The sequence below is a fragment of the Aotus nancymaae genome, unplaced genomic scaffold, assembly GCF_030222135.1.
Source record: "Aotus nancymaae isolate 86718 unplaced genomic scaffold, 86718_ANA_hifiasm-v0.15.2.pri h1tg000022l_1, whole genome shotgun sequence".
NCBI lineage: Eukaryota > Metazoa > Chordata > Mammalia > Primates > Aotidae > Aotus > Aotus nancymaae.
Genome location: NW_026988435.1, coordinates 22,409,688 through 22,427,708, shown reverse-complemented (window position 1 = coordinate 22,427,708; position 18,021 = coordinate 22,409,688). Strand labels below are relative to the sequence as shown.

General features: G+C 38.5%; 1 protein-coding gene across 2 annotated transcripts in view; it reads right to left on the bottom strand.

Moving 5' to 3' along the window:
* The window catches only part of CXADR (CXADR Ig-like cell adhesion molecule), a 64,408-nt gene that overhangs the window by 3,366 nt on the left and 43,021 nt on the right, over nt 1–18,021 (bottom strand). Inside the window, exon 7 of one of the 2 annotated variants that reach the window (XM_012444759.3) lies at nt 14,834–15,017. In XM_012444759.3, the coding sequence (XP_012300182.1) occupies nt 14,834–15,017 (184 nt within the window). Of the gene's footprint in view, nt 1–13,467; nt 15,018–18,021 lie in introns of those variants that run through there. The other variant, XM_012444758.2, reaches the window with a different exon arrangement.

Genomic DNA, 18,021 nt, shown 5'->3' with positions numbered 1-18,021 from the left:
CCATTAAGACTTGTAGCAGATATATCACTGCAATTAGGGTGGTTTGGTGTTTATTCTGTAAAGCACACAATCAATACAAATAAAAGTACTGATTTTGTTTCTCCTATCAAAAGAAATGCCTAGCTACAAAAATAACTTCCATAAAAGTTAAGAAACATAATCATGGTCCCTGGTGGTCTAGTGGTTAGAAAAAATAAACATGATCATGGAAGACTTTGTGCTTAAATTTCATCGGACTTAAAAATACTAATTATGATTTTGACTAAAAAACTTACGTATATATGTATGTATAAAATGTATAAAATATAAATCTATAGGGAATATGGGTAAAACATTTCTATCTAGACAAGGTTTAATAGGTCATTTCTGTATATGATATTAGCATTTTGACCAATAAATATATGATCACTAAATACAAATTAAAACATTTATTTTGGAAATCAAAATTAATAGTACCCAATATTGGTGAGGGTGTGGGGGGAAACAGTCTCATAATGTTAATAGAGGTCTAAAGAGGGCAGGGCCGGGTGCAGTGGCTCACACCTATAATCCCATCACTTTGGGAGGCTGAGGAGGGTGGATCATGAGGTCGGTAGTTCGAGACCAGCCTGGCCAACATGCTGAAACCCTGTCTCTCCTAAAAAAAAAAAAAAAAAAATTAGCCAGGTGTGGTGACGGGCACCTGTAATCCCAGCTACTTGGGAGGCTGAGGCAGGAGAATAGCTTGAACCCAGGAGGCAGAGGTTGTAGTGAGCTGAGATTTCTCCATTGTACTCTGGCCTGGGCAACAAGAACGAAACTCCGTTTAAAAAAAAAGGCTGGGTGCTGTGGCTCATACCTGTAACCCCAGCACTTTGGGAGGCTGAGGCAGGCAGATCACCTGAGGTCGGGAGTTCGAGACCAGCCTGACCAACATGGAGAAACCCTGTCAAAAAAAAAAAAAAAAACCAAATATATTAAAGAAATCATATAAGTTATGAAATATGTAAGTACTGAGAGGAGGCCGACTCACACCTGTAATCCCAGCACTTTGGAGGCCGAGGTAGGAGAAATGCGTGAGGCTAGAAATTTGAGACCACCTTAGGCAACAAAGGGAGACCCCATCTCTACCAAAAATAAAAATAAAAGAACTGAGAGAAATATGGAAGGATATATATAGATATATCAACGTTAGCTTTGGGAAATGTTCCCCACAATTGGAAGACAAGCCCTTTAGAATGTGGAAAAAATTTAAAATTTTCACAAAATGTGTAAAAGAAAATGAATTAATGTCACTATATACAAAAAGGGTCTGTATATAATTAAAGTAAATCATTTAGTGGAGCCAAATCAATAAAGAAATACAAATGGCTAAAAACATTAAATGATGTGATGACACATTAATGATAAGGGAACTATAAATTGAGACCATATTTAGAGCAGATGAAAAGGAGTAAATAGTCTATAAAATTATTGGCCACAAGAGGGCATCAGATTTCCTTTTCCAACTTCAAAGCTAAAGGTTGTATTTGCAAATAATCTAGCTTCTACATGAAAAGTGTTAGTGGTTTTAGCTTAAGTCTTTCCTATGGGTCTACATGCAGAAATTGTCACTGATAATGGAGAATTTTAATAAAGTATGTCATAGTTATACAAAACAAACATTTCTTTATTATAATTATTTTTCTGTTAATAAAAGTAGTATTGGGCCGGGCGCGGTGGCTCACGCCTGTAATCCCTACACTTTGGGAGGCCGAGGCGGGTGGATCACGAGGTCAAGAGATGGAGACCATCCTGGTCAACATGGTGAAACCTCGTCTCTACTAAAAATACAAAAAATTAGCTGGGCATGGTGGCGCGTGCCTGTAATCCCAGCTACTCAGGAGGCTGAGGCAGGAGAATTGTCTGAACCCAGGAGGCGGAGGTTGCGGTGAGCCAAGATCGCGCTATTGCACTCCAGCCTGGGTAACAAGAGCGAAACTCCGTCTCAAAAAATAAAAAAAATAATAAAAATTAAAAAAAATAAAAGTAGTATTGTACATTTAAGAAAAGAAATAATGGCCAGGAGCGGTGGCTGATGCCTGGAATCCCAGCACTTTGGGAGGCCGAGGTGGGTGGATCACAAGGTCAAGAGATCGAGACCATCTTGGCCAACATGGTGAAACTTCATCTCTACTAAAAATATAAAAACTAGCCAGGCATGGTGGTGCGCACCTGTAGTCCCAGCTACTTGGGAGGCTGAGGCAGGGGAATCACTTGAACCCGGGAGGTGGAGGTTGCAGTGAGCTGAGATTGCGCCACTGCACTCCAACCTGGTGACAAAGTGAGACTCTGTCTCAAAAAAGAAGAAATAGATACCTAGAAGCACAAAGATAATCAAAATCACCTATCATCCCTCCAGCAGAGATAATCACTGTTAATATTTTAACGCATGGGGGAGCTATACTCCTATACTGTTATATTATGATATGAAATATATTCATTTTATGGTCACACAATTCGAAACCATGGAATGTTTTCTTATGTAATTGATTTTTTCCCCTAAAACATGATTTTTTATAGTTTCATGGTATTCATATGTATGTGCCGTAATTGATTTGACAAATCTTTATTACTAGATTTTAAACTACAGATCTCTTTCAGAAATATCTTTTCAATCATATATCTCAATGCATACCAATGTCGGTGGTGTTGAAATAGACAAGTTAATCTCAGAACTTCCAACTTTGTGAATTCACACATAAAAAATATAGACAATAAGGCTGGGCGCGGTGGCTCACGCCTGTTATCCCAGCACTTTGGGAGGCCGAGGCGGGCGGATCAGGAGGTCAAGAGATCGAGACCATCCTGGCCAACATGGTGAAACCCCGTCCTACTAAAAATACAAAAAATAGCCGGGCATGGTGGCACGTGCCTGTGGTCTCAGCTACTTGGGAGGCTGAGGTGGAAGAATCGCTTGAATCCAGGAGGCGGAGGTTGCAGTGAGCCCAGATTGTGCCACCGCACTCCAGCCTGGCGATAGAGCAAGACTCCGTCTCAAAAAAAAAAAAAAAAAAAATATATATATATATATATATATATATATATACATTTTTCAGAGTCAATTTAATAAAGCCACAAATTTCGAAGGAAAATAGTGTGATTTTGTTTTACTAAACGATGGGAAAAGCAAACATTGCTTTTGCATCTTACACATCATCCATCAACCACTTCTAAAGCAGTGATAAAATACACTGATTGAAAATGAAAATGTGTTTAACATTTTTGAATTTTGTCTAAAGTGACTGTAACATGAAAATATAAAGTCAATTTTGTTATTCGAGTTTTTTTGTTTGTTTGTTTGAGACGTTGTCTCTGTCACCCCCGCTGGAGTGCAGTGATATGATCTCGGCTCACTGCAACCTCTGCCTCCCGGGTTCAAGCGATTCTCCTGCGCCTCAGCCTCCCAAGTAGCTGGGATTACAGGCTCCCACTGTGGGTCAAGATGGCCGGGGGAGACCTATGTTAATTCTAGCTAAGTAATTATAAGCTTGATTGGCTTACAGTGCACGGAAGTTTATACACCGAACTAAACTATATTATTGGTGCAGTTAATTAGAAATCGAAATGGCGACAGGAGGCCTAAGGTAAAGACCATACGAGAGTTCAGTAACACCGCAGAACACTTCGGGGTGGTTGCAGAGCAGGAAATACTGCTCTGGTCCCACAAATGCCTTCTCAACATAGCGACTGTAAGAACCTCGTAAAGAGGGCTTATGCAAAGACCTCTGAGAAGGGAGGTGACCTCTGCTCACAAGATCTGGGAGGGTCTTTGCAGATGGGAGCCGGCAAAGAGGAGAAAAGCCTTGCAGGACAGAGATCACGGAAGGCCTCAGGCTCTGCCTAGGTTCTCGGAATATGGAGTGATTTTAATTGCTCTATGTCCTCAATGCTCGGGAGATAAAAGCCCCTTGATGCATTGGGAGTGGTCAGACCACGTGGCTCCTAATTGGCTATACTTCTGATGCAGCCGCACCCTGATAACAATGAGTGGTAAACTCAGAGTACTAGTTTAGCATGTCTTAGAAGGCTCTCAAGTGCTGTTAAATGATCAGAGATGTAGTTTAGGGTGTTTTAGAAGGATCTCAAGTGCTCTCCCCACCCTGGCTATCTCATCTACTCCTTTACCCTTGCTTTCCACAAACGCCCATAAGATTAATGAGATTGTGCACATAATAAAAGTGTTTAGAGCTCAGAGCTCGGGCCAACGAGGTAGCCACACGTTCGTTGGTCCCCTGGACCCCTGCTGTAACTTTTACTCTTGTGTCTCAGTCTTTGTTTTCTTTTCTCAATCCCTCGTCACCGCCGGGACTAAGGGCACTCACGTACGAGGTTGGGCTGGTTCGCAACACCCGCCACCACACCCAGCTAATTTTTTTGTATTTTTAGTAGAGACGGTGTTCACCATGTTGACCAGGATGGTCTCGATTTCTTGACCTCGTGATCCACCCGCCTCGGCCTCCCAAAGTGCAGGGATTACAGGCGTGAGCCACCGCGCCCAGCCCATTTATCTTAAATTACGAGTAAGCACAAATATTTCCACCTGAGTTGTCTGCACACAAACCAAAAAACCCAGGAATAAGCATGTCCTACACATGCAAGCCTCAAAAGCACTAACTTGTGGCTATAACGGATCCCTTTCTAGCACAGCAACAAAAGGGAGAAAGGGGGTTAAGATCCATTCTGTGTGAGGTACTACACCCATGAGCAGCCCTGTAGATCCATTACAAGGTAATTTTAACAGAGATGGGACCAGATCATAATGAGGTCTTTCTGGTAAATTGTCCTCAAAGAAAGGATCCAAAAAGGAATCCCATGTGATAACTGCAATAATGCTGAATTTTAAAAATCTCTTTAAGATATTTCTCTCTTTGGGAGGCCGAGGCGGGTGGATCACGAGGTCAAGAGATCAAGACCATCCTGGTCAACATGGTGAAACCCCGTCTCTACTAAAAATACAAAAATTAGCTGGGCACGGTGGCGCGTGCCTGTAATCCCAGCTACTCAGGAGGCTGAGGCAGGAGAATTGCCTGAACCCAGGAGGCGGAGGTTGCGGTGAGCCGAGATCGCGCCATTGCACTCCAGCCTGGGTAACAAGAGCGAAACTCCGTCTCAAAAAAAAAAAAAAAAAAAAAAAAAAGATATTTCTCTCTTCTTCTTCAGCCTTTGAGCAAACTCAAAGAGAGGATTATACATGTATTTCTTAGTTAACATTTGAGTATTTAATCATCAAAATGTTTGTTCACTGATAACCAGGGGGAACAGAGTGGATTTTAGAGTGTGTGTGTCAGCATGGCCAAATCTGATGGCTATTTTGGATGAGATGATGTTGTATTTCAAGTATTGCTCTGGTGCCAAAATGGATGATGTACAAAAGTAATACATGGATGTTGGAGAAAAACTGAAAACAATCACCCCAAGTTAATCTCTTAAAATGTGGCATATCTTTCCTATAATTACTATAGATGTTTAAAACATTTTTAACATTTAAAATAGCCTATGGACATTTCTTTCTTTTCTTTTTTTTGTGGAACTTTAACTGCTATTTAAATTTCTTCACTTAACTGTACCACAAATCTTTTGCACCTAACATTACAAGAAGTTTAAATCAAATCTATATATACATACACTCATAAAGCTCTCTTGGTCTACTATAGAGTGGATCTTTACTTTGTCCTGAACACAGCAGATAGTCTCTTTTAATTGACAAGGCAGAGATTACGTTTCCTTTCATGTAATTATTTAGTTTTACTTTGTGTTCTCTTGTTACTGTGAACACATAAAATCTTCCCTCGTCAGATTAAAAGACTGGTGAACGTTGGAGGACTATGATTTTCCAACAGGTCACAAATTGCAGTCACTGATCTCTTTTTTACCATGTTCTCTCATCCCAGAATCTCAAGGTCATTCTCCTGTTCCCAAAAAATTCTCTCACTGTTGACAGTTCTGGGACTATGCAAGAAGAAAAATGTCTTACTTAGCAACATTAAAAGAGCATAGTGCCAGCAGCCAACATTGAACTTGGGATAATGTGTGACAGCTGACCTAACATATAACCTAGACACATCTTTTCAAATGCAAGATAACTCATTTCTTCATTAGTTCGTGCTGATTCCATAAAACTGCTCTTGGCAAAAACTCCAGCAATTTGAAAGAAACCAAAGATAAATCAAGGAGACATACTGTTATGGGGATACATGTGGCAATGGCTTGATCTGAACATAGCCAGAGCTGCTACAATTATTATCATCAACAAAGATTATCTGGCCGGGTGCCTGTAATCCCAGCACTTTGGGAGCCTGAGGCAGGCAGATCACCTGAGATTCGGAGTTCAAGACCAGCCTGGCCAACATGGTGAAACGCCATCTCTACTGAAAATACAAAATTAGCTGGGTATGGTGGCGGGTGCCTGTAATCTCAGCTACTCAGGAGGCTGAGACAGATTACTGGTGTGAGCCCCTGTGTCTGTCTTTTTTTTGAGACGGAGTTACCCAGGCTGGAGTGCAATGGCACGATCTCGGCTCACCGCAACCTCCGCCTCCTGGGTTCAGGCAATTCTCCTGCCTCAGCCTCCTGAGTAGCTGGGATTACAGGCACGCGCCACCATGCCCAGCTAAGTTTTTGTATTTTTAGTAGAGATGGGGTTTCACCTTGTTGACCAGGATGGTCTCGATCTCTTGACCTCGTGATCCACCCGCCTCGGCCTCCCAAAGTGCTGGGATTACAGGTGTGAGCCACTGTGCCCGGCCTAAGGTAGATACTATTATCCTATTTTATTCATGAGATAAAGGAGTATAGAGAGGTTAAGTGGTTTGTCTAAGGTCACTTGGTGAATTTGCACCAAATTAAATTTGTTCAATCAATGGACCAATGGAACCCTGTTGGCCATTTTCTTTTTCCTCCTTTCCAAAGCCCTTAAAAACTTTTTTTTTTTTTTTTTCATGGAGACTCGCTCTGTTGCCCAGGCTGGAGTGCAGGGGTGCGATCTCAGCTCACTGCAACCTCTGCCTCCTGGGTTCAAGCGATTCTGCTGCCTGCCTCAGCCTCCCGAGGTCCTAATTCAATATGACTGGTGTCCTTAAAAAAATGGAAACGTATACACAGTGACAGACATGCATAGAGAGAAGAGAGATGAAGGAAATGACCACCCACAAGCCAAAGACAGAGGTCTGGAGCAGATCCTTCCCTCACAGCCCTCAGGAAGAAGCAATCTTGCCAACACCTTGATTTTGGACTTCCAGCTCCAGAACGATAACAAATTTTTATTCTTTAAGCAGTTTGTAGCAATTTGTTATGGCTAATACAATCACATGTAGAAATTACTTGTAAATGACTATGCATTTCAGAAGACTACTCATTTAAAGACTTTGACATAATACTCTCCAGGTTTTCTGGAAAGCTAAAATCTAAGACATCGTTTTAGGTATTTTAGCAGATCACCTCAAATTCTGATACTAAGAAATATTAGTATACCAAAATTAAACAACAATTTTTAAGCAGGTATTTTTTTTTTCAACCACACTAAAAGTCTGCAATTTTGTGAAGCCCAAGGGAAAAAAAACAACATGAGTGCCTTAGCATGGAAACCTGCAAAGGGTTTCCTGAGCGTTCAGAGGCTCCCAAAGTTGGTTAATTATTGAAATAATCTGGAAGAGAACAATCACAATCAGTGATTTCACCCTAGACCTACTCAGCGGGAATCCCTAAGGAGGGCTTTAGAAATAGATTTCTAAAATGCTTCTTATCATAATGAATTTTGTTTATGTGTTCACTCCTATTGAGTCAGGTAACTCAATGCTGTATTTGGGCCAGTTAACTCTTTAAGCCAAGTGCAGCCTTTCCCCTCACTACACATACTCATCCTTTTTCTCATGAGACTGCCTCCTTTTTTTTTTGAGACGAAGTCTCGCTCTTGTTGCCCAGGCTGGAGTGAAATGGCACGATCTCAGCTCACCACAACCTCAACCTCCACCTCCCATGTTCAAGCAATTCTGCCTCGGCCTCCCCAGTGGCTGGGATTACAGGCATGTGCCACCACGCCCAGCTAAGTTTGTATTTTTAGTAGAGACAGGGTTTCTCCATGTTGGTCAGGCTGGTCTCAAACTCCCGACCTCAGGTGATCTGCCCTCCTTGGCCTCCCAAAGTACTGGGATTATAGGAGTAAGCCACCGCGCCCAGCTGATATTGCCTTTTTGAAGAGATCAGGCCAGGTGCTTTGCAGAATACGTGATGCATAGTTAATCAACACATATTTGCTCCTAGTGTTCATAGTTTTCTTACTAAATATCCACTCAGCATTTACTGAGCAATTTGGAAGTCAGAGTTAGGCAGTGGGGACTGAGGTAGGTAAATCACCTTCAGACTCCTAAAGGAGGCATATCAAGCATGTGAAACAATCAGAATGCAAAGGTTTTGTGCCATAAAACACCTGTACTGACACTGAGGAGGACACAGAAGCACCTCTCATTCAGGAGAACCTAACAGCTTCTTTTTGTATAGTTACCTTAGAGTAGCAACTTTTTTCCCTCTATATTAACACAATTTAAAAATCATCTAAGTAACAAAGTTTGTTTTATACTTTGGAAATACCAGCAAAAAAACTGAGCTTAGTTTCTCGGACTAGCTTCTTTATTTTTTTCACTGCTGGTGTTGTTGCATCTTGAAATTATCTTTGATTATACCTTAGACTTACACTATTTTTATTGAATAATAAATTACTTCATACCCAATGTTGTCTCAACTGAATCAGCTTTACCATGTTATTTAATTAACCAGAAATATGATCTGGCCATGAGAGCTGTAAGATCAAAATATGGTCTAAATTAAAGGCATTTAATTATTCTCAGTTTCACTTAGCATATTTTACTGTAATCTCGATTCCTTGAAAGTTTGTGTATCATTATCAGCATCCCAGCTATTAGCGATAAATACAAACTTTTGTTATTATACCGATTTTATCTCTTTGTAATCTTCCAACATCCCCTGTGAAGTAGGTACTTTGTACCATTTTAAGCACTAGGAAACCGAAGCAAGTGAAGCAACTAGTAATAAGTGGTATTTAAACATGCCTGACTCTAAGTCCTGTGCTCTTTACCTTTTAATCTCCGAGTAGGGTATTTCACATTAGTATAAACCAGTGGTTCTCAAAAGGAGGCGATTTGCTTCTGACCCCACGGTAGATATTTGGTAATGTCTGGAAATACTTTTTATTGTCACAATTGTGGTGGGGATAGTGGAGTGGGGCCAGGGTGCTACTGATATCCAGTGGGTGGAGGCCAGGGGTGCTGCCAAACATCTTACAATGCACGGGACAGTCCCCTACAACAAAGAATTATCCAGCCCAGAACGTTAATAGTGTTGAGGCTGAGAAACCCTAGTACAAACAAAATACTCCTCAACATGCTTCTTACAGTAGCATCAATAGTCCCTTTTGGTTTTTCCTGAAATCAACATTTACAGTCAATGAAAATACTTTAAACCATAACAAGATGTTACTTTGGGCCGAATATCTCTGCCTCTCTAAGATTCTTATGTTGATATATATTAGCCAGAAGACCACATCTCACCATTATATTGAAATCTTAATACCCAATGTGATAGCACTCAGACGTGGAGCCCCTTTGGGAAATGATCAAGTCATAAGGACTCTACTCTCATAAACAGCATTAATGTCTTGGGAAAGAGGCTAGAGCAAGCTCCCTTTCCTCCTTTCTGTCATGTGAGAATACAGCAAGAGGCGCCATCTTTGAAATAGAAGACAAGCCCTCGGCAGACACCAAATCTGCCAGTGTCTTGATCTTCGACTTCCTAGCCTCATATGTGTGTATATATGTACACACATTCTACAATGCATCTGAAAAATGTTTGAGTTTATACTATAAATTCTGAAATGATCACAGAACTTTGGAGGTTTCAACCCCAAATATTATACACTGTTATATAAGTACACAGGAATGGGAGATATTTGTATGCATGTTTGACATGTTTTCAATGATGTATTAATATGATTGTAGCAATCTTTATTCTTTCTATTTAAAGGATGCACAGGGGAAAAGGAAACCTTGATACAGGCAAGCAGGGAGGAATAAAATATTGAAGCTTTAGTGGACATTTATAAAAGGTACAATAAAGCCACACCATGAGGCAGGGAACTGCTTTCTTGATTTTATTTCAAAAGTACACAAGGTCACAAAACTAGAGCAAGTTGTTTTTCTTAACAAATTTTGTTCTTACAAATTTTAAAATCTGCACCATTGGATATATAAGCCAGAAATCGTAAATACAAAATCTGAAACTGACACTATCAATTCTATACTTTGCACACATGAAGTGTCAAAATATTTTTCTCAGTAGTACAAGTGTATTTATCACTAAAATTCAAAGTTAGGGACAAAAATAAGTGAATCAATGAATTGTGGTTCTCTTAAAACTTGTGTCATTAAATAAGTTAGCAGAAAACATAAAGCTCTTCTTTGATGGAACTTTTAGTGCTGATGACCAAAACCAAACCCAACTGATGTGTACTGTGTTCTTAAATTATAAAATAATTTATAAAACTTGATTTTAATGAATAAGAGGCTGGTGTTCTCTGCAATAAGATAAATGATCAGCCTTCCCTAAAGATAAATAAACAGAACCACAATTCACAAATTTGTTTATTATTTTTCCCTGCTTATCTAACATTTATAAAAGAAATTTGTGCTCAGTTATGGCCTATTTTAGTGTTAAAATAGGCAAATGAGTAAGAAATCCTATTGCAGAACATAATGCCTTTATTGCTGGAATATCCAAAGGCATTCAATATATTAAAACTTGCCCAGAACATTTACACTACTAAACACAGAAATGTTATAAAGATATATGTACATATATATAATATATAATGCCACAAGCCACTAAGAAGTTAAAATTGTGCCAACATTTTCTACAAACTACTTTATGTGACACATCAAAGCATTAACCACATAAAATATGGACTTTTTCTGTTCACACTGGAATAAGGCATCTGAAAGCCCTAAACACTGCTGAAGTGAAAATTAGAAGAAAAAACTTGTAACACTCACATAACATCAAATGTACATGCTGCACACACACAAAAGACACTGAGAATATTTTTAAGAAGCCACACATCACAGAATTTGATAGTCAACTTCATGCAATGAGTTCCTTTTATATTTAATCAAAATGTTTACTTGCCCCTTTACTTGTTCCAGATTTCCAAGATAAACTCTTAAATTCAAAAATTATCTTTTTAATAAAAATCATGTATCTCTTTATATCCATAATCTATATGGATAGTGATTTGGATTTTTTCAAACTCTCCCTAAGATACACTGAGGCCGTGTTTCCATTTTAGAAAGCCCATGGCAGATAGCACAAATTAAAAGGAAACAATTTGTCCAGAATAATTGGTTACTGTAATGAATAACAGACTTTTGGGGGGATGGGGGAGTGAGAGGCTCTCTAATAAGGGAGTAATATTAGTTAAGATTGCCAGTAAGAAAAACAGCTGTAAACCACTCCATATTCAAAGTATAGAACTGGCTGGATGCTGTGGCTTACACCTGTAATCTCAGCACTTTGGGAGGCTGAGGAAGGAGGATCTCTTGAGGCCGGTAATTTGAGACCAGCTTGGGCAACATAGTGAAATCTTATCTCTTTAGAAAAAAAAAAAGTACGGAACTATACATTCTACAGTAACACTTCTCTTCAAATTACCCCGTGTAATCTAAAGAAATGATATCAAGTCTCTCAGTTACAAAGTAGAACCAAATGGCTTTGCTGTTAAGATGCAGTACTAGGCTGGGGGCGGTGGCTCACGCCTGTAATCCTAGCACTTTGGGAGGCCGAGATGGGTGGATCACCTGAGGTCAGAGTTCAAGACAAGCCTGGCCATCATGGTGAAATCCCATCTTTAAAAAAAAAAAAAGATGCAGTACTGTCCTTGACTGATGTTATTTGGCTATTTAACTGAAATGCTTTAGTAATTTTTTATTTAACTACTTGATTACCAATAGTAATTTGGGAGCAAATATTTGATCTCTGGTCCAACTGAAATTACCCATGAGAACTACTTGAAAATTTAGCAGTACTATTTGGCTGACAGAATTTTATAGTGAAACATAAGCCTATAAAACAATGTCCTCTAAAATATGAAGTATAAGGGAAGAAAATCTTGTTCTTCATGTATTCTTATTAAAAAAAATAAAAAGGAAGGAAAGTCTTTTTTTTTTTATTTTAATTTTTTTGAGACAGAGTCTTGCTCTGTTACTCAGGCTGGAGTGCAGTGGTGCGATCTCAGCTCACTGCAACCTCCACCTCCCAGCTTCAAGTGATTCTACTGCCTCAGCCTCCCGAGTAGCTGGGACTACAGGCACGTACCACCACGCCCAGCTAATTTATGTATACATATATATATACATTTTTTTTTTAGTAGAGATGGGGGTTTCACCTTATTGGACAGGCTGGTGTCAAACTCCTGACCTCGTGATCCGCCCACCTTGGCCTCCCAAAGTGCTGGGATTATAGGCGTGAGCCACCGCGCCCAGCTATACATGTCCACTTTCTAAGGTAACTTCTACTTAGATCAATAGGATAATATTCATTATATGAAAGTCAGGAATAGGAAGAACCAAAACTTCATCATTAGTGTTCTGTTTACTTATTTTTATAGTATTTTTAAATAAACTTTATTCATATAAAACAGGTCAAACATCTGACATTCAAAAATAGCTACTGTTATAAAATCAGAAACATAGCCAGAGTGTTGGAGATATTGAAATTTCTAAATCTTTATGAATAACACAATCATTTAAGTTACATCCACAAAGAACAGAAAAGGGGCAAGTTTGAAAATGTGAGGATAGAAAGGTGTCACAGTGATGTGTTTTTAGAAACAGTACCTTCACCTCTAAGCACCTTTCAGGTAGGTGATAGCTAGCTCATAGGCACCAGAAATTCATAATAGAAATTAAATCACCCAAAAGGCACAGATGAAAATGTTAACATAAGTATAAAAGCAATTTTATGTAAGGTTAAAACGTATTTTTAAAATGCTTCCAAATATGTAAAAGTATACACAAATCTATTACACATTCAGCTTAAGTTTCCCATTAAAAAGTATACACACAATACTCTAATTGTAAATACATGCCACTGTTTATAATGTAGCATTTACCACCACAGCACCCAAAGATATTAACAGAAACCAACTCCCTACTAAAATCTAGGGAAAGGTTTTAGAGCTAGTGAAATAATTTATTGCAGACCATATTTATTATAAAGAAACTGTTGGCTCATTCTACTGTATCCACACTCCCTCACAATCTTAAGGGAAATACAATAAATCCACTTTCTTCTCCTAAAATGATATTTAACACATTTGGCAGGTAGGAGTATTCCCTTTACTCTTTTTTCTTTCTTTTCTTTTTATCTTTTTTTTTTTTTTTGAAGAATAAATCACTTTCACAAAACTAAGACTCAAACTTTTTCGAAGCTCAACTTGGTTTGCTGGAACTATACAAAGACATGTTTGGTCACACAACAGCAACTGGACATCCTCCCAAGTCTGGAATACAGAATTGACAGAGGACCCTTACTTGCTTAAAATGTATTTGATTATTCTGCATTTATGAAAAAAATACCGTCCAGGGATTGTATTCAGGAGAGTAAATTTAGGATTACATTTCTAGAACACATCATATGTAACATCACCCAAAAACAACGACAAACAACGTAAAGCACTGAAACCGAAGAACCACTTAAAATTTAGAATAAATTAGGAAATTTCAATCTATAATTGTCAAATGATAAATGAGTTACAATATTTTTCTAATAAGAAAAATATCACCTAAAGTGGAAAGCCAGTTATTTAGTTGGGAACTATGAAATACTACATCTTCGATCTGGTTGGCCACCATTTTGAAGACCACCACAGATCTCAAGGCATGGGATCACTCACCAACCAAATCTATCCCTGCTATTGCACCTAGTGTCATCTCCTATGGGGCTGACAGCAAATGTTCCATCCAACTCAATCTGATAGATGCTCCTTTAGCATATAAAAGAGCTTGCTAAGTCCCTATTGCCTGTAGCAGTCTATCAACTAAATATTTAAGAAATCATTTCATAGACAAGGTTTATGAATGACTTAAAAGTAAAACTAGTAATTTCTAAACACTGTAGTGTTTTCTGTGTTTTATTCCAAACATATTTAGAATTTTCAAAGGAACTATAAAAACAAGCACAAACATACATAAGTAATTTTGTTATGGATGTTTCCTTACTAATTTGGGGGAGACTGCTGGGCCATAAATAAATGAGATACACATCCTAAAAATAATGGCAAAAATTATAAAGTACCACTTTCAGATGGTCATTCAAGTATCAACTTGATACGCAAGTAAGTTAACCAATTTCTTCACCTATGATTTCATAATCAAAGTGCTACATCTTACTTAGGTACTGATATTCAGAAACCTTTAAAATTAACCTCTTACAGAAAATTCACCTTTTTCAGATGGTAAACTTGTCTTTACTAACTTTAATGTCTGTAACTATTTCAGTATAACCAAAGAAAAATTTTTAAAAATATATTTCTTACAGTTCCTGTTTTTTGATATATTTTGAGGCTAGTAACAAAATTTAGACCAGAATAGGTTTTCATATAAAACAAAAGAAAGAAAAAAAAAAGAGGAAAGAAACATGGAGAGCACAGATGAGACATACAGAGGCTCTATACTATAGACCCATCCTTGCTCTGTGCTGGAATCATCACAGGAACCGCTCCCATTCGACTTAGATTAGGGGCAGCTACCTTAGCAGGTGGGAGAGTCGGACTCTGAGGAGTGCGTTCAAAGTCTTCACTTGGTACTTGGTTATACTGAGTCTTGGAATATCCTTCCATGTTGGAAGGAGACATGGATCCCAGGGATGAATGATTACTGCCTATATAGCTTCTGGCAGTGGACGTACGGCTCTTTGGAGGCGGCACATCTTCCCTGGAAAACAGAATCCCCAATACATGTCAAGAGAATACGTTTCTAAAAACCTACAATTATGCAAGCTATGAATCGTGGATAAGGGCCTATATTTAAATACTAAGCATATAAAAGTGTGTGTGTGTTGTCACAAAAAAGCAAAAAGAACAAGCCATAACATCATAAATTGTGTATGCGTCCCCAATTCGTCATTCTGATTAAAGAGTTACAACTTCACATTTAATGAAATATGGTATTTACACAAATGTAGCTGATTCTAGAATGTTGTCTTACAAAGCATAAATCTCAAATAGTTTCATATTCTAGTATCACTGGTCTAGATAATCTAGTTACAGCCACATAACACTTTACAGTTGATAAAACACTAACACCTACAGATATATTTGTATCTTAATCACGCCTGTAATCCCAGCACTTTGGGCAGATGAGGCGGGAGTATCACCTAAAGTCAGGAGTTTGAGGCCAGCCTGGCCAACATGGTGAAACCCTGTCTCTACGGAAAATACAAAAATTGGCCAGGCTCAGTGGCTTACACCTGTAAGCCACTTTGAGAGGCCGAGGTGGGCAGATCACGAGGTCAAGAGATCAAGACCATCTGGCTAACAAGTGAAACCCGATCTCTACTAAAAATATAAAAATTAGCCAGGCATGGTGGCACACGCCTGTAGTCCCAGCTACTCAGGAGCCTGAGGCAGGAAAATCAGTTGAATCTGGAAGGCGGAGGTTTCAGTGAGCTGAGATCATACCATTGCACCCCAGCCTGGGCAACAGAGTAAAACTTTGTCTCAAACAAAACAAAACAAAACAAAACATTAGCCGAGCGTGGTAGTAGGCGCCTGTAATCCTAGTACTCGGGAGGCTGAAGCAGGAGAATTGCTTGAACCTAGGAGGCAGAGGTTGCAGTGAGCTGAGATCACACCACAACACTCCAGCCTAAGCGACAGAATGAGACTCTGTCTCAAAAAAAACAAAAAATTTTAAATTTAAAAAATTTAAAAAAAAAAGAAAAAATTCTTTTTCTATTAAAGTTATCTAAAACCTTAGCTGAAAACACTAGAGATTTAAGTTTGCTGTGAATTTAAGCATAAGAATTTTCATTCCAAACACTGACAAAGAGCTCAATTGGCTCTCCATATCCATGGGCTCCACATCTGGGAAGTCAACAAATGACACATAGAAAATTTTTTTTAAGTAACCTCTGTACCTAAAATGTACAGATTTGTTATTATCCCCTAAATAATACATTATAACAACCATTTACATGGTATTTACATTATAATAGGTATTATAAATAAACTAGAGATAACTCAAAGTATACAGAGGAATATGTGCAGGTTATATACAAATAGTATGCCATTTTATATTCTTTTTCTTTCTTTTTTTAATAGAGACAGGGTCTTGCCATCTTCCTCAGGTGACTTGAACTCCTTCCTGGCCTCAAATGATCCTCCCATCTTGGCCTCCCAAAGTGCTGGGATTATAGGCTAAGTCACTGCATCTGGCCACCATTTTATATCAGGAACTTCAGCATCCTTGGATTTTGGTATCCACAGGAGGTCCTCCACAGATACCGAAGGATAACTGTGTATCTGAGTTATGTTTGGTCAATTTAAAAAATACAGGTATATTCATTTCATTGTGCCTTGGTTTTATTACACTTCATAGATATGGATTGCATTTTTTTATTTTTATTTTTATTTATTTATTTTTTTTTTTTGGTGGAGCCCAGCACTTTCTAGTCATTGTTTGGAGCTGAGTCTTCAAGCACTTTCCTTTTTTTTTTTTTTTCTTTTTAAAGAGAAAGAGAGAGAGAGAATAGGAAGGAGGAAAAAGGAAGAGAAAGAGAGAGAGAGAATGGGGAGGAGGGAGAAAGAAAAGAAAGAGGGAGAGAGAATGGGAGTATTGCTTTCTTGCCCAGGCTAGAATGCAATTTAGTAATGGGTACTGAAAACCTCTTTTATACTGATAATTATACTTAATGATGTAGTCAGGAAGGAATAAGGGAAGAAGATAACAAACAAATAGCCAACCAATATTTCATTTAAACCTGTGAAATGCTATGCGATTACTGAGGAGTTATTTACTTCCAATTATATAGTCACCTTTGGAATAGGTGTGAGGTGGTAATGTATGTTTTGTGTATTTGAAGTGGAGAGTTCTATAAATGTTTATTAAGTTTACTTGTTCCGGGTCTGAGTTCAAGTTCTGAATATCCTTGTTAATTTTCTGTCTCGTTGATCTATAGAATCGTTAGCTCTTCTTGTTGCATTGATCCTTTTGCCATTATGTAATGTCATTCCTCACCTCTTTTGATCTTTGTTGCTTTAAAGTCTACTTTATCAGAGGCGAGAATTGCATCTCCTGCTTTTTGTTTATTAGTTTATTTTTACTCTCTGTTTGATTGGTAAATCTTCCTCCTTCTCTCTGAGTCTTTGTGTATTGTTGCATGTAAGATGGGCCCGGATGCAGCATACCGATGGGTTTTGGCTTTTTATCCAATTAAAATATATATAAGTTTAATACCGGCGTTAGATGCTAGCTGGCTGTTTTGCCTATTAGTTGATGTAAATTTTTTATTGTGTTAAAGTTCTTTGCTTTTTGATATATTTTTGGAAAGGCTGATATTGGTTGTTCCTTTATATGTATAGTGCTTCTTTCAGAAGCTCTTGTAAAGCAGGCCTGGTGGTGGTGAACTCTCTAAGTACTTGTTTGTTAGCAAAAGATTTAATTTTTCCTTTGCTCATAAAGCTTAGTTTGGCTGGATATGAAATTCTGGGTTGAAAGTTCTTTTCTTTAAGGATGTTAAATATTGGTCCCCACTCTTTTCTGGCTTGTAGGGTTTCTGCTGAGAGATCTGCTGTAAGTCTGATAGGTTTCCCTTTATGGGTAACCTGACCTTTCTCTCTGGCTGCCCTTAGTATTTTCTCCTTCATTTCAACCCTAATAAATCTGGCGATTATGTGCCTTGGGGTTGGTCTTCTTGAAGAATATCTTTGTGGTGTTC